Source organism: Lissotriton helveticus, chromosome 9 (assembly GCF_964261635.1).
Source record: "Lissotriton helveticus chromosome 9, aLisHel1.1, whole genome shotgun sequence".
Taxonomy (NCBI): Eukaryota; Metazoa; Chordata; class Amphibia; order Caudata; family Salamandridae; genus Lissotriton; species Lissotriton helveticus.
The window spans coordinates 551256274-551282403 of record NC_136070.1 but is presented as its reverse complement, the minus strand read 5'-3'; the positions used below and the strand labels follow the sequence as shown (position 1 = coordinate 551282403).

Genomic DNA, 26130 nt, shown 5'->3' with positions numbered 1-26130 from the left:
TAGCAAAATCTAGCATAATCATTGTTTGCTACAGGCATTCTCTAAAGATACTGAGACTGATCTACTCCTATAAAAGTGTACATCAAATTTTAAGGTTTCTGTCCGTACAGTATAGCGGGCTGGTCTTCCCAGATCTCTATGTATCTTTTTTGTTTTTAGAATGTGTTAACTGTATGTTGTATGAATACGATATGTGTGGAAGTTGGTGATCATTGATGTTGATATTTTTTGTCTTCCTTCCTTATATTGTGTTGTCTTGATGTATATAGAAATAGTCTTTGATGTGATCATTTAGCATTTAAGTTTCTATTAGTTGATACCTACAATAAAATGTGAATGTGTCTTTTCCGTTGTTTCATTGTTTGATACAAGTGTTCACTGTACGACTTTTCTCAAATGTATGGGTATTTACCTTAACTATGTATACAGTTAGCGCAGTGTTTCTTGGCTCATTTGTGACTCATATTGAGCGCTGTTATAATGGCGAGTGATTCCGCATACTAAAGTAGTTTGCAGACAGGATAGTCTATATATACTTCAGTGTAACATTTTCCCCTGATTTACCTGCCTGCTTATCCTTACCTCAGGGGCCCTCTCTCTTTTTGTATTTAAAGATAGCAGACAGACAACTGCTATCATGGAGGACAGCAAGCCCGGGTGCATTCCAGCAGAGACCGGTCTTTGAATCTTTGCCAATGAGTCACGAGTCTGACACTGCTGCTTAAATAAATAAAACCAATGTAACTCACTCCATTCGCTCATCTACGGGGCACTCATGAGGCAGTATATTTCAAGGAATTAGGTGGGGCAAGGCACCATAGACGTATGCTTTGTTTTGTTTTTTATAAGATACTCCACTCATGGAACTCTGCAGAATTTGGCAGAGTTTCTGAATAAAGTGTGTAATTCTGGAGAGTGAAACTCTGCGAACTCCACCCACCCCTACACAGTACCTCAACGTGCCCAACACACAACTGCAGCTGGAGCTCAAGCAAGGCCTCTATATCATCGCCGGTTTCCGACATATACTTAGTGCCATGGACTGCACACATATGCAACTGGTACCCCCTGCAGCTACATCCCATCTATACAGGAACAGGAAGCAAGCATACTCGATTAATGTTCAAGCCATTCTGGACCATCGGGCATGTTCACCACTGTGAAGGCCAAGTACTCTGGGAGTGTGCATGATGCATACATCTTCTCCCTTTGTCTTTTCAGCTGACCAAGGATATGAGGACATGGGTTGCAGTCATGGGTCATGTCTCCATCTGCACCTCCCCAGGCAGAGACGCGGCTCACCATGGCAAGTTCAGAAGGAAGTCAAGTCCCCAACTGACGCACTGACCAGACGCTGCCATCCTCCTCGCAGAGAATCCAGCTCCAGTGTTTCTGACTCCCCTTGCAGGGTGTTAGAGATCGAGACCCTGGAAAGAGATTCCAGCCTCTCTGATTCTAAGGTATGGAGCGGACTAGAACCTAGAGGGACTCTTGGTAACTATAGCTAAACTAGACTATAACTAAACAGCACCTACTTCTTCCCTCATACTACACTTAGGTTAGGTACAATGGGGTAGGATTATTTTAGAAGCACCAGATGCGTATTTTAGCCTGTGTTATATATGTATGTATTTTTATGAATATATGTCAAAGGTACAAACCATGCTATTACAGTATTGTTTTATCTTACTGCAAACCCTGTAAGTATTGTACTTTGCATTCTGTCTTACGATTGTAGCAGTTCATATCTCTTGCATGAGAAATAAGACTGTTCAATAAACCCTTTTTATTGAAAATGCCTGTCTATCTATTTCTGTGCAACTCTCTAGAAGCGAAGCATGCACGATTGACTGAGTGAAACGGTTATCTATTGTTTCCATGATTCTGAGATTGTTCCGACTCTAAGGGAAGTAAAGTTGTCATGTTTATGCGGTTGTCAGAAACAAATCCCTTCTTGTTCATTCAAGAAGTTTCTAGTGACCTCTGAGTTAGCTGGCACACACAAGTAATTAAGTTTAATGTGCTCGATAGAGACATACTGACCTCAGTCCTATGTCAAACTATAGTGTATATTATTCCAAAGCGCAAAGCCTATCAGGGATATAGGAACTACACTACATGGCACCCAACAGTTTGGTAAGGCACTAATTTAACGCTAGATACTGAAGTAACTCAGTCATGCTTTTCTCAGAGACCCTCTACTTATAATACTCCATAAGACGTCTGGAGTGGGTAGGGATAATATCCGCCATAGCTGAGTAGGATGAAAATCCTATGTATTAGCTGTTTGGCTTGTTCAACGTTGAAGGATACACTGTTCCAAAATATTGTGCACCTTATCTTTGTTCCCTTGAAACTTGCTCTGCAACTTTCATTAAACAATGTCCCTAAATGGGGATAATAACAGCGAAGCTGTACTCGACCAAGTCGCTGCAGTTATTGACAATACAGGTTTTAATGAAATCGATAAGAATGTTATAAACATTCCTCCAAATTTAAGGAGAGCCATCACTTTAAAACCTATAAAAGGTGGTAGAGCAGTTTTTGTGATAGAGGCAAATGAATATCACCAGACAGAGGTATTCTATTCATGGATAGTAGTCCCAGAATCAAATCCAGTAACAAACGTGTTTCACTTCTACAAAGAAGATGAACCACCTATAGAATATATTCCCTTCGAGGATATTGAAATTCCACTTACATATCAGGAGCATAATCTCTGGTTTAAAGGCCCCCTAAAACATCTACATCACATTACCAGGCTCTGTCCACTAGGTAGACCAGTAGCAACATGGACGGTTTTAGCCGGCTTTACACCACATCCTGACATTGAAGAAATGACAGAAGTAAAATTACTGGCTCAACTCAAAGAGTTAATCAAAATGTATAGACAATTAGTCCAATATGTCGTGCAGACTCTCACAGTCCAACCACCATTAGTTATTCCACAACAAACCTCTCATCAGGGGAATACACAAAAAATCACACCTCAGACTTTACATGCAGTCATGGGTAAATTTCCTGCAAAACATGAACAAAGTCCATTCTGGATAGCTCAAACAATTACTCAAATCGAGCTGTAGCAGCCTACTCTGAATTTAGGTATGAAGTTTGTTGGAAATGGCCCTTTTTGCATGGTTATCCCCAAACTTTTTGCTTCTTTCTCCTTTATTTTTCCTGACCTGTGGTTGTTGGCAATAGTACTCTGGGCTCTTTACCACTGTTGATCAGTGCTAAAGTGCATATGCTCTCTGTGTAAATTGTTACTGTAATTGGTTATCCATGATATATTTATATTACCAAGAAGTCCCTAGTAAAGTGCACTAAGTGTGCCAGGGCTGGTGATTCAAATGCTACTAGTGGGCCTGCAGCACTAATTGTGCCACCCACATGAGTAGCCCTACAATGGTGTCTCAGGCCTGCCACCGCAGTGCCTGTGTGCAGTCTGTGAACTGCCATATCCTCCTGGTCAGTGTCCCTACTGACCAGGCCTAACCCTTCCCTTTCCCTTTCCGTGCACATTGGTCACCCCTATGGAAGGTCCAAGATACCCATTTGGGCAGAGTGCAGTGTATGTGAAAGGTAGAGCATGTACTGGTGCAGGTGACAATCTCTGGTAGTGAATTACAGCCATTTTCAATGTTCACTATTGCAAGGCTATCTTGCCCATAGGCTATCATGGGGAATGCTGGCTACAGTGGTTACCAGCATATCTTCCCATAGGAGCAAGATAGGACATACAAGTCTGGTATCCCTGAACTCAGAATTTAATAACACATCTTTTAGAAAAGGTGGTTTTTGAAACCTGTGTTTGAGAACAGCACTTTCAGAAAGTAGCTGTTCTCTTGTCTGACCTTTCTGTGTGCCTTGGCTGGTTTGTGAATTGACTGTCTGGTTTGTGAGTGACAGAGGCTGGGGAGCCTCCAGGAGGCGGGATCAGTCAGCCCTAGGCTGAATGACTGCATCTGCATCTTGAGTAGTGGGAGGGGATAGCACCTGGGACTGAATAGGGCTGTGCCTGCCTTCCACAATGCTGGCTCCACCTCCTGCTGGGTGGCTGATGACCCTGCCCCTCTCTCTGAAAGGAAAGGAGAAACCAGGAAAATAAAGTGCTCAAGGAACTCTCAGAACTGGTTCAGACCTGGCTCAGAGCCCTCCTGCACAAAGGGAACAAAGACTTTTAGGGGTATAAGTACAGGACCCCTGCCTATAGAAAATTAGATCATCCTGGAATCAAGAAGGAACCTCTGTCAAGGAGAAAGCTGGGAGTCTGAAGAAGGAAAACTGTCCTGCTTTTGCTTTGGTGGACTGACCTGCAGTTGCTTTGCTGCCAAGGAGAGGGGAAGGACCTTGCTTTGTGCTGTGTCCCCTGGCTTGAAGGAATCTCCGAAGGCCTGAGAAGAGCTGGCTCCCTGTTAAGAAGTCCGAGGAACAAAAGGACTTCACCCTCAGCTTCCCTGAAATCTACTGAGAGAGTTCTGTCCTTCCTAGAATGCTTGGCCCATGTGTGGGGCCTCTGGAAGTTGTACCTGTGTTGGGAAGCTGGAAACCAAGATTTTAAGAACTTTCTGCAAAGTTTAACTCATCGCTCGCTTGCGAAGTGCATCCCCGTCAGTGCGAGGAAATTCCTGCCGCCGCGAAGGCCAAGATCTTCGCATAGCCTGTTGCCGCTGCCAGAGTCGTCACATCCTTCGCTTGCGGGATGCACCAGACCGGTGCGGGAAGATTACCATTGCTGTGAGTATTGTTGCAGAGCCTGTCATCACTGGGTGAGATTGTCGCACCGCTTGCTTGCGGACCGCATCACATCGCTGCGAGAGTCGTCGCAAAGCCATCGCATCAAGGGGCCACGAGAGGAGAATATCGACGCTGAGCCACGCATCGTGGCCGCACCGGAGATCGTCGCCGCCACGAAGATTGTCGCATCGTACCTTTTGTGAGCCGCTTCCACCAAAACCTGAGCACCGGAATCCACGCAAGGTATCGCATCCCTCCCCATACAGACCAGAGTCACCGCAACACACCCGCTGCGTCCAGTGGGGTTGTCGCATCGCCTCTCCAGGGTCTCAGGAGTGACGCATCGCTTGCTTTTCAACACTACAGCTTTCACTTGGAACTTTTGCCGCATCTAAAGGTACTGTTGGCTAAAATGCCACCCCAATTCAGACATGGCCATATGCAAATCAGTCTGACTCTGTGCCTCATGGGAACAGTCCAGCCCGAACTGCCAAGCCATGCCTTCCCTGGACCGGAAACAAGCTTCCTAGGACCGGCTTCTGGCATTTCAGCCGTCTTCAGCCAGGCTTGCTTGAATGCAGTGGCAAAGTGAGCAAGGGACTCATGTCTGAGCATATCCTGCCAACTTATGGCAAACAAAGTGGTACAAAAGGGGGTGGTGATGGACGTAGCATCTGAACCAATCAAACACTCACACCCAGTCAACAGATCTGGGTTTAATCCATCACCGTTCTTTAGCCCACTCTGCCACCCCAGTTCGGACATGGCCATATGCAAATCAGTCTGACCCTGTGCCTCATGGGAACAGTCCAGCCCGAACTGCCAAGCCATGCCTTCCCTGGACCGGAAACAAGCTTCCAAGGACCGGTTTCTGGCATTTCAGCCGTATTCAGCCAGGCTTGCTTGAATCCAGTGGCAAAGTGAGCAAGGGACTCACTTCTGAACATACCCACCATAAGGGGGTGGTGGGTATGCTCAGACGTGTATCTGGTTTCACCATGGATTGAACTATGGATTGTTTTGGGCATATTCTTCTTTCTACTTTGGTTTGCTCTGGTAATAATTCTGGGTATGCTGATAAATGGAAGATATATTCGAATGGACACAGCAAGTAAAAAATGTAACTTACTTCTCCAGCCACACAAATCATCCCTTCGTGAACAAAGAGACTTGTCAGCAGTGAACATCACAGCCGTTCCTATACCAGATGGTATAGTTTGGGACAGAACGGAATATGACATTCTTGGCCCGTCGGAGCTTTTGAAGATTCCACACTTATTCAAGATTTCATTAAGTGTCTTTATTATCTCTAGTACCTTTTCTGATGATTGGAACTTCAAAACTGGTAATAATATGATGTATGATCTAGAAATTTCTGCAGTATTCACAAATCATGAATATTTAGAGGGTTCATCAGACTATGAACAAATGTATTGTTATAACCATTATGGTCATCATTTTTTGCATAGAACTGCAGCGCCTAGAAATGTATTTAGGTATAACCAATGGGAGCTCAAAAACTTTTGCAATGAAGTTTCCATATTTTTCAGGGTTGAATTTATTAAATGCTGAATCATTTTATTTTAAAAATATGAACAAGACAGAAACGAAAAATATGTTAACAAATACGAAACAGATCTATTCTGCAGCCTTTATTGCCCAACTGTCTAGACAGGGTTTCGACTTTTGGGAAGACAACATTGAGACAAAAACTGTCTGGGGTACAAAAGATTGGCAAGTGCAGTGGGTAGAAGCTTTGTTTAGAGCCTGTATCATTCCTGAGCAAATTATGTTTTTGAATGACACTGTCCAACAAACATCTTGCCTTGGGTTATCCAAGATCAAAGACATGAACACACCGACCATACCTATACCTGCAAGTGATAGCACTACACGGGGGGAGGTCGATGTACATAATATTTTGCATCCCAACAGATCAGATCAACAACTGTCAAAATCGATTCCTCAACAAAACACAGGGTTTCAGTATCAATAGGCCAGACCCAAGGTCAATGTACATAATAGTTTGCATCCCAACAGATCAGATCAACAACTGTCAAAATCAATTCCTGAACAAAACGCAGGGTTTCAGTATCAATAGGCCAGACCCAAGATATGTTTAAAGATAGCATCCTGGGGTAGTAACAACATACAGTGTAGGGAAACTATGCCTTGATTGGTTACAGAAATCTACACTTGAGGAGGTAAAACAACACTTATCTTTACTTAAAGATGGCGCAGACGTTAGGGAATTTTTTCTAGGACCAATCAAACTGGGTCAAAAGCGTTTCAAATATGCCAGTGTATATGCTGCTTATAATGAAATATGGAAGATTACCCAAGTAGAGACTGCAGAACGAATACAAGAAATTGATCGTATTAATTTAGAGAAATCTCTCTCTGTAGTAGACAATGGGTTAACGACTCTGTCGTCCAGGATATATTCATTGGACAGCATTGTGTCTTCTGCCATAGACATCATGAAACAAGACTTGGTAATGTTGCAACATGGTCAGTCTCAAATTACGTTCTATCAAGCTATTAGGCTGGACGCTACAAAACGTGTGTGCAGGCTATATGCCTTGGCGTTTAATCCACACTATGTCACTGTTTTCAGAATTCAATCTCACTGATAAACAGATCAAACTGGCACAAAGGGGAGCAGACTATACGGTGCTGAGCATTGAAAAACTGGAACAATTACCATTCACAGTGGCAGAGAAACCAGCTACTGAGTGGATCATACATGGTAAAATTACTCTGCCTGTTACAATTTTCCATTTTTAGTATTGCCTAAAACATATACCAGCAGGAAAATATGAAAGGTTGGGTAAAGAATACATCAAGACATCCTGGGGTTTACCATACACATACAATAGCAAAAAGGAGCCAAGAGGGATATGGAAAGGTATATAAGGGATCGCCCTCCACTCTAAACAGTCAATAAACAACAAGATCCCTATACCTGGGGCGATTAATACATTTCAAAGAAATGAGTACACATCACTCAGGTTGTATTTTTTGTTTACATACCGAGGTAAACCCCTGCTATCTATCGCAGTGCGGTATCACTCCTCTAATGTCTGATTGTCCCCACTCATTCTATTGTTCCAAAAAATTAATTACTACGGTCTCAATACAAACAGTCTCCAGAGTGATGTCCAACAAATGTCTGCCTTCTTAACTGACAGTACATCTATCCACACTTAACCACATGTGTACACACCTTAAGAGGAAAAAATGTGTGGTGGAGAGGAAGGCACCTCACGGGCGAACAACCCTCGGGGATGTTGGCAGATGTTACCAACTCAATGCCCCTTTCTCATCATCGGTTGCCTTCCAATCCGAAAAGAAAACAAAATAGGTACAACACATAAACTGAAATGCGTGTAAAGGTGCAACCATACACACGCAGATGTTGGAGTGGGGGTTGTGAAGTGATCTTAGCGGTTCTAACTGTGAAAACACACTAAGCGGCTCCTTTGTCAGTGTATTAATTTACACGAGGCATGTGATAGTTCCACTACAAACTTATCCTGTTACCTGCAAGGCTCACCAGCTGTAGTGATTAATCCAATTATTGGACTACTTTCTAATGGAAGTTACCTCATGTTGAATGATCACAGCTGCTGTGGCATGTTGCCAGGTATCCCATATCTACTGACTATTTCATCCAGGCTCACTTGCTGTATGCAAGTATTGTTTCCACGAACCAAGACAGCCAGGTAGTCACCTCTTTGGCCTTCACTGAACGTCTCTTCTATACGAATTGATACTTTAAGCAGAATGACAGCCATTCTTTTGCAGCAAACAGTGCCACTGACCTCTGCCAAAGAAACCTATGATCTACAAGTCGCAAGGACTTCTGCCGAGATACATGCCCTTTTGAATACAAACTGCCCTATACATCTCTCAGAAATGTTGGAATATATCTTAAACATGTCTGATACGAGTGGTATTGTACATGTACATGACCTTGGGTTCAGGACTGTTAGCACCTTTTCAAGCAGTCCTCGGAATATTTCCCAACTTCGTGCACTCGGTGTTTGGCGGACTGTCACTACTTTTTGGACTCATTGCAGGGATCCTATTTTTGCTCCTACTGCTGCGATATGGCAAGCCAAAGCACCAAGGCCACTCCAAGCACCATGGAGAGAGCTCTATTGGAGATGAAGTGTCGTGAGCGCATCGTCCAAATTCTAGGTTTACCTCGTCTACGAGAATTAAATACCACATGGTTTCTGTTATTCAGACCAATCTGGCAAGATTGCATCTTACCTGTTCTACGCTGCCTGCTTTGAAGAATGTGTGCTGGACATCTGTCTAACACTCCCATCAGTCATGCCTACGGATACCGATACTCTGCTGGACCTGGTAACATTCATTGAGATCTCACAGACGCAAATTGCTACTGCTGAGGTATGAGAGGAAACAACAGGTGTGCAGGTAACATCCGATACAAACATTGCTGATGCGACCAATGCTGAAGGCGATGCTTCTCATCTATGTGCGGTTAGACTTCTAAATGAGGAAATCCAACTTTCACCTACAATGGTAGACAACTTTTTGTCTACAGACATAGAAGATTTCATGTTTTCTCCCAGCCCTAACACTGACTTTTGATTTTGGCACACAGTGTTCTGAGAGACTTTTAATGTGACCTTCATCTTTTAAAAACAAGGGACAAACTTTGGAACTTTTGGTATGATTAATTTTTTTTCTCCAAATTTGTATTTTTCATTTTTTGGCACAAGTAATCTGCTTATAGTAGAACTATTCATAGAGAACAAGAATTCTTTGAATACTTCCAGAGACAATATATGACCTTGTCCACAACTAAATGATTATGTAATCTGAAATGAAATGGTTTCGGCCCTTTTCCTTCTCATTTAAAATATCGATTTCCATAATATCGATTTTTTTTTTGTGTGTTTTCATGTATTAATTTTGTAATGTTTGTTTAATTTTAATTTTAAGTAATGAATGTTATGTAATTTAATTTCTGCGTAATTTAATTCCGTAGCGGGTTGTGGGATTATAGGGGAATAGGGTGGGAAGTAATTTAATTATAGTAAATTAAATATTGCGTTTTATTTATATGTATTGATCATTGATTGATAATTAATATTTAATTAGTAATTATTTTTCTATTAATTGGCAATACATTTTTATTAATTCATTAAATGACAATTATGTGAATTGTATTTATCTGGAGTGGGAATAGTAATTTTTACCCCCCCCCCCACTATCCAACGCTTTCCCTACTGTTGCACTCCCTGGAGTGGGAATAGTAATTTGTACCCCCCTCCCGCTATCCCACGCTTTCCCTACTGTTGCACTCTTTGGAGTGGGAATAGTAATTTTTACCCCCACGCTATCCAACGCTTTCCCTACTGTTGCACTCACTGGAGTGGGAATAGTAATTTTTACCCATACGCTATCCAATGCTTTCCCTACTGTTGCACTCTCTGGAGTGGGAATAGTAATTTTTACCCCTACGCTATTCAATGCTTTCCCTACTGTTGCACTCTTTGGAGTGGGAATAGTAATTTTACCCCTACACTATCCAATGCTTTCCCTACTGTTGCACTCACTGGAGTGGGAATAGTAATTTTTACCCTCTCGCTATCCAACAAATTCTCTACTTTTTTTACATTACATTTATTATTTTTATATTTTAAGATTTTTTACATTATTTTAAGTATGTTTTATTTAATTGTTTTGGATATTTAATTAATTTTATATTATTTTTAATATATTTAAAAAATTCGATATTTTAGAGAAGTATATTTTTCACAATCTATATTTTGGATTCTATATTTTAGTACTTACCTGTTTGTAGATCGGGATTCTATATGTTGTCCTTTGATATTTTGGAGTCGATGTTTTGGGCATTCTAAATTATGTGCCTCGATATTAAGTCACTGAACCGCTCAGAATGAAACATTGCTTTAATATGTACAGCACCATTGCATTCTATGCATCACAACAGTTTTAAATGCATTTTTTACAATATATTTTTAGACAAGTACTAAGCCATCCATATGTAGCTATAGTTTAGATATGTTTAACATGTTTAGGATTTAGTAATGTCATTCATACGAAAGTGGAGTGGGTGTTGTGTGTTTAGATTCCGTATACATTTCCCGATTTATGCCCTTATATAGGCACAATTCACATTACCCTTATTAAGGCATAGAAATCCAGCCCTTATTTAGGCATTGCTCATGCTAACCAAATACAGGCATGGCCACCTACATCCGTTCATTTACGTCACAACAAGTTCTTGGAAAACCAGACTCTTCCCCTTGCTTGGATATTGATTTCTCCAAGAACCTATTTATTATGCATGAACATCTATTCCTTAGGGGATCATTCATGACGTTCTTATGCCCGACTTTTACATCTATACTGGCATTCCTAAACACCTTCAAGGTATAAATATACCTTCACTTGCCATGGCAAACAAGGGTTCGGTCCACGGTTCGACTGCCTACTTGCACGATGCGGCTCACCACAGCAAGTTCTGAAGGAAGTCAAGTCCCCAACTGACGCACTGACCAGACGGTGCTATCCACCTCGCAGAGAATCTAGCTCTAGTGTTTCTGACTCCCCTTGTGGGGTGTTACAGATTGAGACCCAGGAAAGAGATTCCAACCTCTCTCATTCTAAGGTTTGGAACGGACTAGAACCTAGAGGGACTCTTGGCAACTATAGCTAAACTAGACTATAACTAAACAGCACCTACTTCTTCCCTTGTACTACACTTAGGTTAGGAACACTGAGGTAGGATTATTTTAGAAGCACCAGATGAGTATTTTAGCTTGTGTTATTTATGTATGTATTTTTATGAATATATGTCATAGCTACAAACCATGCTTACAGTATTATTTTATCTTACTGCAAACGCTGTATGTATTGTACTTCGCATTCTGTCTTACGATTGTAGCAGTTCATATCCCTTGCATAAGAAATAAGACTGTTCAATAAACCCTTTTTTATTGAAAACGCCCGTCTATCTTTTTCTGTGCAACTCTCTAGAAATGAAGCATGCACAATTGACTGAGTGAAACGGTTATCTATTGTTTCCACGATTGTGAAATTGTTCCGACTCTAAGGGAAACAAAGTTGTCATGTTTATGCGGTTGTCAGAAACGAATCACTTCTTGTTAATTCGAGAAGTTTCTAGTGACCGCTGAGTTAGCTGGCACACACAAGTAATTAAGTTTAATGTACTCGATAGAGACATATTGACCTCAGTCCTATGCCAAAACTATAGTGTATATTATTCCAATGAGCAGAGCCTATCAGAGATATAGGAATTACACTACAGTTCTATTCTAGGAAATATATAACGAATGACAGTATCATCCGTGTTGTATGTGGGTTCTGCCATTTAGTCAACCAGTCTTTTTTGCTTTTGACCCTCTGGTTTTTGGACCTCCTGAATCTGACTCGCTGTAATTGCATGGTAATTAGACTGAGCATGTTCCCTGCCTGTGTCTGCCTTTTAAGATAATAAAACAGCAGCACAGCAAGGGTAAGGGGCACTGGGCCGGGTACACAGTAAGATGTGTGCCCACACATGTGTCCACTTGTTTGGACTGTGCGTGTGAGATAATGGATGTGAGCAGCCTGGCAATTGCACACAGATAGCTTGGAGAAGAAGAGATTCTGTAAAGATATCATGCTTACCTGGGGTAGGCTTTGTAATATGAGTGAGCCTTCATAGATAAGTCAGTAATTTTACTGGAAAATCTGTAATGCTTTCACTGTATTATACATGTGACTAAACCTGCTGTTGAGTCATTTTTGATCTACTAGGCCTTCATAGTTCAGCAATGTGTCAAACCTGAATAAAATACAATGAAATACATGCACATCTTATAGGATGCCAGTAATTATAGTTTTCTGACTCAGCTCATAATCAGATTCCAGAGATTTTCCATACCTGTCCAGTCAAGTTAAATACTCTGCTCCCCATCAGAGTGAACAAAGGCCTCCCTACACAAAGGAAACAATTATATGTGTGACCCAGTTTCTAGGAGAGGAATGGGCATGGGGTAAAACTGCATCTGATAATTAGCTTGTCACACTACATTTCGACTGGGGACATTGAGTAAAGATGGAGGTCCAGACATCTGGAGCCAATACAGGAGGGGATTGCCTGTGTAGCTTAGGTGGAAAGGGTCTGGCACTGATTTATTTTATTCATTTACTAGCAGCCCGTCCCGACCTTGTCCGGGTGCAACAGGCTTCCCCGACCCCCGTCCGCCCCGACATTGTGCAGTAGCCCGGGCCCCCGCCCGGCCCGTCCCCCGCCTGCCCCGACCCCCGCCTGTCCTGACCCCCGCCTGCCCCGACATGGGTCCCCTTACCTGACCCGCCGCTCCTCCCGCCTGTCCGCTGCTCGCACCGCCGCTGGCCTGTCCGCTGCTCCTCACGTCACCGCTCCTCCCCCGCGCCATGTCCGCCGCTCCTCGTCGCGCTCCTGGACGCCGCTCCTCCCCGCGCTCCTGACGTGAGCACCCACATCGCGGCCGGCGCTACTTCGGAGGGACTACTTTTATTTTTTTACTGTAAATTTTTTAAATAACGTTTTTTTTTTATTTATATAGCCTATAACCATCTACACACCCTGACGATTCCAAGGGTGTATCGGGTGTGTGGATTGGCACTGTGGTTCCCGAGTTTACCCGCCTCAAAGGCTGAAAGTTCTTCCTTTATTATAGTAGTATAGATTTATTTGCTTATATACCCCCTGAATCACACTGGAAGAGGTATCTCCGCGCTTGCAGGCAAATGGGGAAAATGCTAATACTGAGAGAGACATCTAGAATAAAAACGGTTTCAAGGACTTTCTAAAAGATAGATAGTCCATGCACTGCCTCAGTGTTAACGGGAGTGAATTCCAGTTCCGCAAGGTAAGAAAAAGCCTTCCCCTCGGTCCTAGCTTCGTAAATGCATGAACTTTAAGAAGTGATTTTATGCTGGATCGCAAGCCTCTAATATGTTGGCCCGTTGCCATATACTGCCTTGTGGGTGATGCAGCAGAGCTTGAATACTATTCGCTTACGCACTGGAAGCCAGTGCAGTTTCTGCAGTAGCAAGTTCGACGGAGATCTGTGGGGGGGTTCAATACCAGACGCGTTGCTGTGTTCTGCACCACCTGCAAACAATCCAGCCCGGCCTCGTTGGCCGATATCAGTAAAGCATTCAAATAGTCAAGTCGACTTATGACAAGAGACTGGACAAGGGTCGTCCGTGTGTGATCTGGAAGAAATGGAAACACCCGCCAGAAAAGGCTTAATACATGAAAGCATGAGCTAACCATTTGAGACACCTGCTCCATCATGTTTAAGCTCTGTTCGATGCACACCCCAAGATTCTTTACTGATGCCTTTGAGGCGGGGAGGGCACCCAACTCCCTGGGCCACCATTCTGGTGTCCACAGCAAGGTGGCTTCTCCACAAAACATAATCCCTATTTTCCCGGCATTTAGTTGTAGATAGTTGGTACACATCCACTGAGATATTGCTAGCATGCCGGCAGACAAGTTGGTCTGAACTGTAATGGAGTGTTTATCAAAGGAGAAGGTAAGCTGGGTGTCATCCGCATAGGATATTGGAACAAATCCAAATGTCACCATAAGGTTGGCCAAGGGAGAAATGTAGATGTTGAAAAAGTAGGGCTTAAACAGGATTCCTGTGGTACTCCCTTTGACAACTTCTTAGACTCTGACATATAAGGACCCAAGCTAACTGTCTGGGATTTGTCAGAGAGGAAGCTGGTCATCCACTGCAGTGCCTTTCTTTTTAGCCCGGACTCCTCTAATCTTCTGAGCAGAATTTGATGGTTTACGGTGTTGAATGCCGCCGAGAGGTCTAAAAGCACCAGTAGGGTGGATTGTCCTCTATCTAGTGATATCCTAATATTGTCTGTGACTGCCACAAGGGCTGTCTCCGTACTATATTTCGGCCTGAAGCCTGATTGTGACACATCCAGGCAGTTTGATGCTTCGACATAGGATGATAGATGTTTGGTGATGTGTTTTTCCAGCAATTTGCTCAGAAAGCGGTAGGAGAGATATAGGTCGCAGGTTAGATAGATCTTTTATGGAGGCCTTGGTGTTTTTGCGTAGTGGGTTGACCTGTGCTGCCTTCCTTCCTGAAGGTAGATAACCTTCCTTTAGTGAGGCATTCAGGGAACAAATAGGAGCAGACAGTTGGTTTGAGAGGCTCGCCGATATTTTGGCTGGTACAACATCCAGCGGGGAGCCTGATCTGACGCTATGTAATAAGGCTTCCACCTCTTCACAAGTCAGAGGAGGGAAGCTCGTCAAAGGTGTCCCCTTTATGTCTTGGAGATGTTGATGTGTTGTGGCCGGTCTCATTTTGCTAGCTGTAATGATTTTATCATAGATACCCTCTATTTTATGCTCAAAGTATTCCCCGATCCTATCACATAAGGCTTGGGAAGGAGATTCCTCCAGCTCACATGCTTTAGGGTTTGTAAAGGCCTTAAGGATCTGGTACAAAACTTATGGGGCACTCCGTGCCTCGGTTAACTGCAAAGCGATGAAAGTCTTCTGAGCGATTTTAATATATTTGTGGTATTGGGCAAGTATAATCTTATATTTTTCTTTATTCCCCATATCATGGGACCGTCTCCACCGCCTCTCAAGGTTTTTTCACAGTGTCCTTTCTCTGTACATAATTCCACAGTAAACCAAGCTGCTTGAACCTGTCTTGACTTACCCATAGAGGTTTTCAAAGGTGCAAGTTGATCAATAGCAGCTTTTGCTAAAGCATTAAAGCGTGCTAATCCTTCCTCTACCTTTTCGTGTTCCCCATCCCATGGGGTAGGGAAAGCGGCTGAAAAGGCTTCAGGGGTGACTTTATGCCACTGTCTGAATGAATAGTTAGAGACAAAGCCCGGCTTGTCCAGGACTCTGGGTCCCCAAATCTTAAAATCAATGAAGGCGTGATCTGACCAGCTGACTGTCCGAGGAGATTCACAGGTAATACGAGGTGAATTTGTGGGAATAATATCCAGGGTGTGGCCTGCTTTATGAGTGGGACCATCATTGATCTTAATTACATCTAGAGCTGCAAGGGCGGCGAGGAAAGCCATTGCTTCCGCATTGTCCGCGCACTCACTGTGTATGTTAAAATCTCCAAGTAGGAGACCGTTTTTGGTAGATATAGCCTGTGGCGCTATGAGTTCCACCAGTTTAGTAGAGAAGTCTGCAATGGGGCCTGGGAGTCGATATACTAAAGCTACCTTCCAGCTCAGTTGAGGGGAGAGATCTAGCCGAGAAACAAGGATCTCAATTTTTTCGTTACTTAGTTCCTCCAAAACAGTAACTGTCGCCCAGTCTCTATATACACTGGCTATTCCTCCTCCCATTTTATGTTGTCTGTCTAGTCTTTGTACCTTATAGCACAATCAATGAAGGCGTGATCTGACCAGCTGACTGTCCGAGGAGATTCACAGGTAATACGAGGTGAATTTGTGAGAATAATATCCAGGGTGTGGCCCGCTTTATGAGTGGGACCATCATTGATCCTAATTACATCTTGAGCTGCAAGGTCGGCGAGGAAAGCCATTGCTTCCACATTGACCGCGCACTCACTGTGTATCAGTAAAATCTCCAAGTAGTAGAAATTTTTTGGTAGACATAGCATGTGGCACTATGAGTTCCACCAGTTTAGTATAGAAGTCGGCAATGGAGCCTGGGGGTCGATATACTAAAGCTCCCTTCCAGCTCAGCTGAGGGGAGAGATCTAGCCGAAAAACAAAGATCTCAATTTTTTCGTTACTTAGTTCCTCCAAAACAGTAACTGTCGCCCAATCTCTTTATTCACTGCCTATTCCTCCTCCCACTTTATGTTGTCTGTCTAGTCTTTGTAACTTATAGCCTTTAGGTAGTGCGACCGAGATCACAGGATTGGAACTGGGCTTTAACCAAGTCTCAGTCAAAAAGCCAATGTCCGGTTTCTCAGAGTCTAACCAGTCCCATATTTCTAAGGCATGTTTCGGCAATGACCTAATGTTGCCAAGAAAATATATGTAGATATAGTAGTATTATTTAGCTTCTGTTCTGTCTTCCTAGCACGGGTAGTCTTGGTAGGTGGATTGGCATGCTAGGGTAAAAAGCACAGAGTCACTGGCCACACTTTGGAATCTGCATGCTCTGCACGGAAAAGGCCCCTCTACATAACTAGGGTTTTATACGTGTTTATGCCAATTACATCCTGCTTGTAAATGCCCTCTCATCTTTATTAGATCACTACTGGTATAAGCTATCTTAGTACTTCTATCGGGAGGTGGTGTTGAAGTGGCAGGGTGTCTGGCTCCTGGCGACGGAGGGGCGCAGACGGGCGCAGATGGGCTTGCCTTTGGCACGCCGTAGTGCCCGCAGCGCGTCGCAGAGAGCATCCATTTTTATGGGGGGAGCCGAGCCTCTAGAACGCCGACCTCCCCGCAAAACCGGAAATGGCAATAACTCCCACCAGAACAATCGAATCAGACTCGCGGTGGAACGGGGAGCGCCAATTAAGCTACAGCGAGGTAGGAACAGTTAATTTGCTCAGGAATTCGATCAATGTGCTACAAGTTAAAAGTTAGATTTTTTTTAAAAATGTGCTATGAATTAGTGCATTGGGCAAACAGTATTCACTCTCCAACATTGGTCACACTCACGCATCAGCATCAGCATTGACCTACGCGTGTCCCCTGATGTGAGCTATGGGTGAATCTGAGGCCATCAGAGGAGCTCTCCACTGAGAATAACCCCAAAATGTTACAAAGGAGTGATAGGACAGGGGTAAAGGGATGATGTTGCATCTTAGGATTGGTGAGGTGTGCCTGGCATCTAGGACTTTCCACCATCACGTAACAACCCTTGCACAAAGGAGAGACAAAAAGAAGACCCTGCACCTCGAAGGCGATGATAGTGGAGTAATGGGCTGCTGGAAAGAGGAGTCTCCCAATGCCAGGCAAGAAGAACTAAGAACTCTGTCACCAGCTGACCACCAGGACTAGATGTCTCCCCTTCAAAAACAATTGAAAAGGGTTGTGGGTGCCCTGGGTTGTGCCAAGCCACTCAATAAAAAACAGAAAAACTCAACAAAGGGAAACACTAAACAAAAAGAAAAGCAGTATTTGTTGGTCATTCAATATTCACTGCAACCGGCTCTCAACCGCACCATAATACCATGCAAGAGTATATTAGGTAGACGCACCACCAATTAGTTTCCTTCTTGTTGCAGGAGGTTTTGAGGCATGCTGAAATTATAACCCTAAACAAGGTCATTTTTTGTTACTCACTCCTGAAACTAATGCTTTTGTTTGTGGGCTCTGAATTGCATGCATCCTTTGTGGTTGGTCCTATGGCTGCATTAGTCAGCTTGAAAAGTGTAAAAATAGACACTTGACACATGTTATTTTCATTTTCAATGCTTTATTTAAAGCATGCTGTACGAATATTATTAGTGAACGTTTTAATGCTGATTTTAATGATGAATGCATTTGAATTTGGTTATTTTTGTGGCTTTAATAATGATTTTTAACACATGATTACTGTGTTTATTACTGTGGTGACTACCTGATAAATCTAACAGGCCTACCTCACATTTTAATCCAATGGGCTCTTGACAACGCCAGCAGGACTGCCTCATTTAAATTACGCCGCTTATATAGTGATGGTAAATCTGATATAAGTTGGATGCATTGCAATTATGGGGTTCATGACCCAGTAGGCATGAATAGTGCTATAAGGGTGTCACCAAAGTTGTTTCCATCTACTAGCTGTGTATATTTGTAAATGAATGCATAGTATTTAGTAGTGTGAGGGGAATAAATGTATTTTTCTTTTTAAAAGAAAAATCACCAAATGGGCAACATTTTATTCAGTATTTTTGTTGTGTGCCAACAAATGGAGTTTCCTAGACCATACCACCTCCCCTGAGAATGTCTTGGACTGCTCTGCTTCACTACCTTGAGAGAGTGAAGTACTACAATGGGGTACTTGGTTAACAGCAAAGAGAGAATTATGGACCTATCATATGCATAGAACTCACATCCAGCACAACTAATAACCCAATTAATTACCATCAAGATCTCTAAGGTTTGGAAACCATACTTGCAGGTTTATTTGCTGTGGCAATCCTGAAGGATTCAAAATAAATCTACCGGGCTATACTTACCAATAGCCCATAAACCAATATACGTTATAATAATTCAGTCGGCAAAGGAGAAGGTTCAATCGTTTATTCTTCAGATGCAAGCCCTGACAGGGGAGCCTCAGTCTACACGACCCTCGGAGGTGCGCAGAGGAGACTGGTTACATGTTCAAAGTACAAAGCATATATACGTTTCATGTGTTCAAGATGACACCCTAGAAGGAAAAACACAACTTGTCAGTAAGCCAAGAGGAATACCCATATAAGGCACAATTGATTTGCTAGTAGCCTAGGCCTAAGCTATTCCGGGGGCAGGTTAGTAAGGTGCCTCCCTGTCTATCTGGAGCCCGGGGAGTTCAGGAACGGGCTCTGCTAGAATGTGCGCATCCCACAAGAAGGGCAGGTGCGACCTTGAGTCTTCCTCGAGCTACCGACTAACAACTATCGTAAGCATTTCTGGCTGCCACCGTGGTTTCGAGCAGAAAGCATAATCACATGGTTTCAAGGAAACAGCATTTGCACAGAGAGCAACGAAACAAAATGGCTTCGGCTACATCAATAGGGCAACTACAGAATAAGTGAATCGCCGATATATATGCGACCATAATGGACTCTAAATACCAGGTTATCGTAAACACAGGGTTATATTGAATATATTAGGCCAATAACACATGTTATCAAAATTCGATCCCAACAATCCAGTTCCAGTCCTGGACTTATGAAGAGTCTGTTGTCTTGGTTAATGACTGTACATATCTGTATCTCTGAGTGGGTTTTGGTGATTTCAATTCTTTCACTGACATTTTCTTGAAAATGTCCGTTAGTGTTACTGGTAAAGTTGCTTGACTTCTATACATTTACATTCCATCAATGATGTTACGGGTGCCTGTGGTTCCTGTGTAGCCTATATAGAGCTGTGTGTGCAATTTGTCATAGTAGGTTTCATATACATCCAAGCCTGTACATTTTAACTTGTCTGTTGACTTCAACACTTGATCATCAACTATTCTAGAGTGGACGTGCACCATTGCATTGGCCTAACCTATATGTGCCCCTGTTCATGGTGACGTGAGATGAGAGTGATATCAGTTAAGGCTATTTTTGATAGTCTTGGGACAGCATTAAAAATCAACAGAAATTTGGACTGATTTAAGAATGGGTTTATGTCCCAATATGGAAGTATATTCATAAGTCGAATAGATAGGGATTTGTTTGCTGGAGTAGTATCCTTGTGGAACTTCTCACTGTTATTAATATATTTTTTGTATAAACTGTTACTTCTAGTTTTTCTCTCATGCCATTATGTGTCTGTGACCCTTAAGGTTACTGAGTTACTATTTGAATTTCTTCTGTCCTATCTATGCCTGTTTCTATTACCTCTGTGTGAGACATTGAATAATATTATTTTGCTACATCCTCCTTTGAAATATATTCAGGAGTTCTTCTCTTCTACACGACTTACTGAGATTAATGCATTCATTGAAGTATTGTAGTTTTTATATGCTCTGGCCATCTATAGAGCAAGTAGAGATGCTGTCTAGTTGGAGTCATCTGTGCCTTTTTCTTCTCATTTTCTTCATCATCCTTCTCTTTAGTTTATGAGCCCCCTACAGTTGTGTCTTTTACTGTGAAAGAGCAATAAAACCATCCTTAATTTCCTGAATCCAATCCTTTTTATTCTCAAACACTTTTATATTGTGTCTTTTGTTAACTAGATGGTCGACCTTATACGTCCTCTCATTCTTGTTTTTTTTTTTAAATAGTTATTGGTCTGTGTGTAATATTGATCACAAGAGCTCCTTGGACTGATAATTCTATCCAGGCTATCTGTGCCCTCTGTTTTAACCATTTTGTCTAATCTATTACTGCCCGACTGATTAAATAGAGCTTGTGGTTGACATCCCTTACCAACTTTGTTGTGATTTCCTTCAGCCATTTTTATGCCTTTAGGTTTTCCAAATATTTTAGATGATGCAATATAGCTAAAGCAATGTCAATGTTTTATTCTGAAATTTTCATCACCTCTTCCAGTAGGTTCAGGATGTTTTTTTTAAAATTCTTTTTATTTTATTTTATTTGAGTTTTATATAGCGCTGGCTAGACCCGGAGGTATCAGGGCGCTTTACATAAGGTTCCACAAAATTACAAAATTACACCAATTACAAGTTGCATCAGTTACAAGAGAACATTTCAAGAGCGTCGGAAGATGTAACAAATGGAGCTTAGAAGGGTAAGGAGGTGGGGTAAGATGTAGGAGGGAGAAAGGATGGAGTTAGGATGGAGGGAGAGGCGAAGGAGAGTCTGCCCAAAGACTGGCTGGGTAGGTGATGGCTGAGGGGGAAGTCCAGAGCCCATCTACTCTATAGCTATCAGGTAGCTCCACCGGGCGTCAGTCAGGCGGCTAGGTCTCAATGAGAAAACAATTTGAGAGCAAAGAGGAGGGATAGATGGAGTATAAAGGAGAAAGTGGGTGAAGTAAAAGGGTACGAGGGAGAGTATGACAGAGAGACAAAGTAAGGTCTGCCCAATGTCCGGCTGGGTAGGTAACGGCCGAAGGGTTATCCCACAGCCCATCTCCTCTATAGCTATCGAGTAGCTGCACCGGGAATCAGCCAAAGGTCTCCATGGTCGGAGGCAGGTTCACAGATTTGGTATACTGAGGGGTAGGCTGGATGGGGGATGTGTTGTAGGTCTGGACGAAGTGCGTTTTTTCTCAGAGGAGTAGCACGATGTGATAGTGAACACTGTGGCAGTCATCTTGGGGTCAGGCAGTCCCCAAGATTGAACATCTTAATGCTAGCTCAACTCCTATTTGCCTAATTAGGTTTTTGCCTATAATAGAGCCCTCCCTGGATGACTTCTTACATTCCTCAAAAAAATACCATTTTCATTTGAGAAATCAATTCGTGTTTAGTTTGGGGCTAGAAGTGTTTTTTACTTCACAGAATTCAAGTTTCCCTGATATCATTGAACATAGTGGCATGTCCATCTGTTCCATTAGGTCTGCTCACAATGAAATATATCCAGAATGGATTGATTTCTCGCTATGTTGAAGTTAAAACATTCCATTTAGAACTTGCAGCAATTTCCTTGAAGTCTTCCCTGCAGTAGTGTATACACTGTAGCTGATTATGAATTTATCCCCCAAAGGTATTTACTAAATTTACATTTATTACATTATTAACTTCATTTGCTGTGCTCCTGATGTGCTTTCAATACTCTTGGTGGATTGGATACGTTTCTGGGAGCAACAATTGCAAATTGATATGGGAATGTAATTCCACCTGAACTGTTCATTGTGATTGTTTCCCCAGAGTGGTGTCTGACTCTGCCATTCTTATTATGTTGCTGATTTTTAATCCTTTGTTTTTTCTGTCTCTTTAACATGAGGGTTCATTTACTGTGGGATTATAGACGCCAATGTCTCTTTTTTCCAACATACTGGTGCTTAGTCTTCATCACTTTGAAGCTTTTTGTTATCCTTATCTAATGTTAAAATTTGATTTGATTCCAAAATTCGTTGCTTCATGACTTTTGTATTTTATTTCAGTTATTGGTTTCATGTAGTCCATGATAGAATTTTCCCTACATCTATTATTTTTAGTAGGAGTTTTGGTTTTAGGACACTTTGGGCCTTATTTCTATCGGTTCGAAGGCCTCCGACCGCTGGTTGGAGGCTTTCAGAATGACATGGATGTTTACAGTCTGACCGCCGAATTACAATGTCGGTAGTCGGAGTGTAAACTGTCTGGGGAAACCAACGTGTTTTTGACATGCTCGAGGATGCCGTCAGCCAGTTGGAAAACTCTCAAAATCCCTTAAGGATGGCATTTCTGCCGTCGGGATTATGATGTCGGTTTCCGACATCCTTTCCATGTTGGCCTTTCTGGCATGGAAAGGCTGTTGGAAAGCAACTTTGGGGGCCCCTAGCAGGGCCCCCTTCCCCCATGGCCCTTCCCTCCGGTTGTGGGCCCCATGAAAATCCCTGCACCGTGTGGCAGGCACCATGAGTCGCCTGCCATACGGTTCAGGGATTTACACAATCTCCCATTTCTCTATGAGTGCTTATGCTGCAGGCAGTTGACGCCCGCCGTACAAGCTCCCATAGGGAAATGGGAGTTTGTGAACGCACCATGTGCATCCTAAATTGGTGTTATTACCTATGGTCGGGCTGTTCACACACCAAGACGGTATCTGTCGAAGGGAACTCCGACCCACATCGTAATGAGGCCCTAATGAATTCATTATGTCTATGGACTCAAGACTTTTTACCACTCAGGTTAAGATGTCCATTGCTACTTTGAGGGAGCAATGTGTCTGGTAGTGTAAACATCCAGTACTGGTTTATAATTAGGCTACCTTGCACCTTTTCAAACTTCATTTTTTTCTCTTGTACATAAGGGATTCATTTTTTGAATTTTTATTGACAGATATCTCACGATTCTTTATCTCCCTTCTATTGTCACTTTCTTTTTCCAATCCTTTCCCTTCGCGTCCTTAGCATATCTTTCATTGCTTATCCATTGATCATGTAACTATATACCATTAATGTGGTCGAGCTTAAATTACCCACTGTAGCAACTAACTTAATGCTCCCACTCCTAGTTTACCCCTTATTCATCCTATTTCTTGCATACTTCTTGTATAGTGCATGCTCCGTACACCACGTTAAGTGTTGAGGATTTCTTTACAGCCAATGAATTTCAAAGTGTGGCTACACTATCTTACTAACAGAGTGTTATCTGAAAAGCCGATTAATAGGCTCTCAGGCTGCTTGCATGAAGATGACCACTCAAGAAACCGGTAACCCCCTTTTAGCTTTCAAGCCGAACAATAGTTGTGCCACTTTCAATTGTATAAACTCTCTCAGCACGTCATCAGTTTCATCAGCCACCACAACAAACGCAAACTGCTAGGGCCACAGGTAAATAGCCACTTATCGGCGGGCCAGCAAAAGGCTGAAAGTCGAGACCACGGTGCGCCGCCTGCCCCTCATAAAACAATGCAGATTGGGGGCTTGAGGATTCTGACCTCAGCTGGCTTCGGCGACCCTCAGTCGCAGTGGTCTTGGCAGTCTAATGTGATTAGCCTATTTTAACTGTTTGGTTGTTTACATAGAGTGCATAGCAACAATTTGTCAGTACGTCAACTGAACTAATAATAAACCCACGGCGATGACCTTAAGTTTTCACATCTAGCTTCGATTGCATAAAGAGTTCCAACACAAGCTTATGTATCGATTTACAGCAACTCAATTGTCAAGTAAATGTAGATTGTTACCTGTTATCCCTATTATAAGAAAGTGTTGCTATGCCATGTATCTTCACAACAACGTATATTTTAGGCAGCTTGCCACCAAGTCGTTTCTGAAAAGAATTAAAAGAGTCCACTGTTTCATCATGCCAGAAGGGTCATTTCAGGTCTGCTGGATACCTTCGGACTTTGTTTAGCAGCAGTTTTACTCTATATAATGAATGAGATGCTTTCAGGAATGACATAACTGTGCTCTATCCAGTAAGATATTCTAATATATAGTGAAATGGAGGAAGGTCATATAGAAACATTATGCAAGGTGTCACACAGTGGAACCCAGTGGGCTAATATTTAAAAAGGCAACATCTGGGTTTATGAAACCCAAGGTGCAGTACCTTAGGAATTTAATAAGGTAGAACAGAGTTCCGCAATACCAGGGCTAGTTTCTGCATAGTCAATTCACCAGCACCAGCAAATAAGCGAGAAGTGATACGTTTCCTGATGTAATGCAAATTTTACACTTAGTTTTTAAAAGGTTAGTAAGAAAAGATGGAACCTATACACCTAACAATGAAAAATTAAGCAAACTTTCAATGGAATGGAAAAGCAGCCCAGTGCTCCTTGGCCTATCTTTTCCTGTGTCCATTATGGCCAGTCCAGCCCTAGCTGTATCTCACAATGAATCATGAACCACTGAGGGATTATCTGCCCATCTGTTTTGCAACATATCCCGAAAAAATATTCACCAAAATTATAGCTTTCACTGACTATTTTCCTAACCAAATGGGATGCTTCTTGGGCACACTGTAATTCATTTAGTTAACTCATTAATACAAGCATACCACTTTTCTGAAATAGATATGATATTGAAGGATGCACAATAAATTGGATGATTGCTGAAGTAGATGCCTTTGGGTGGGGGTGGAGAAGGGAGAATGTCTTCAGTGATTGGTCACTACTTTTCTGAAGAACAGATCACACTCTATCTGGCATAAGTAGAATAGAAATGTAGCCAACCCATAGATGTGGTTGCTCAGCCTTTATACCTTTCATATATTTATGGGTGGCTAACAGACTGGTAGCATGAATTACAGTTGAATAATATCTTTGGTCTTTTACTGTCAATTAGGTGTGGGAGAAAAGTCAGTTTGATCTGGTGTTACCTGCAGTTAGCTGTTACCGGTTCCTGTGCTGCCTACTCACCAAACTTCATCGCCTACTGCATCTTCCGCTTCCTCACTGGCATGGCCATTGCAGGGATTAATATGGATACAATGGCTCTGAGTAAGTTGATATGTTTTATCTTTGTGAATTAGTAACAAACCACTAAATTTAAAGAACAGCACACATACCATCACAAGGCACCAATAGAGAAAAAGAAACACAGTTTGTAGGTCTACACGAGAGCTCCTATGCTAGACAGGTTTTGTTTTTCAAACTTTGATGTATCCATGTTTTATGCCATTGAGGAAAGAGACCAAATCATGCTTCACTGGGCCAACTTTGCTACATAGATGAAGGGTAGTTCATTAGATTATATGTCACAATATAGTTAGCAAAAAAGGCCTATGCTAGAAATATCTTGTCCTAAATATTGTTTATAAAAATGTATTTGTTGTGTCAGCTGATTTATTGACCATATGTCCAAGGTTATTTCTTCTTCTAAGAAGTGGTTCTCATATATATTTATCGGTGATACAATACAATGGTGTGTTACTGATACCAACATAAATTGGCCCCATGGGGGAATAAAGGGAAATGGAAGCTGTACCGGTAAGTAATAAGGCACCAATGGCCATCTTGGATTGGGCAAGCATAAAAAATATGAAGAGCAATTTACTGGTAGATGGTGCAATGTTTGGAAAGTCTAGTCATCTGGTGAAACAACAATACTGGAAATAGGCTCCATAATCGTTTGGCTACGAGCACCCTCTGCTACCCACAATAAACAACT

General features: G+C 42.3%; 1 protein-coding gene across 1 annotated transcript in view; it reads left to right on the top strand.

The window, feature by feature from the left end:
* LOC144781543 (solute carrier family 22 member 6-A-like) overlaps nt 1-26130 on the top strand; it is a 623507-nt gene that overhangs the window by 78907 nt on the left and 518470 nt on the right. Inside the window, exon 3 of the mRNA XM_078660448.1 lies at nt 25306-25460. Coding sequence (XP_078516574.1) covers nt 25306-25460 — 155 coding nt within the window. The remainder of the gene's footprint in view (nt 1-25305; nt 25461-26130) is intronic.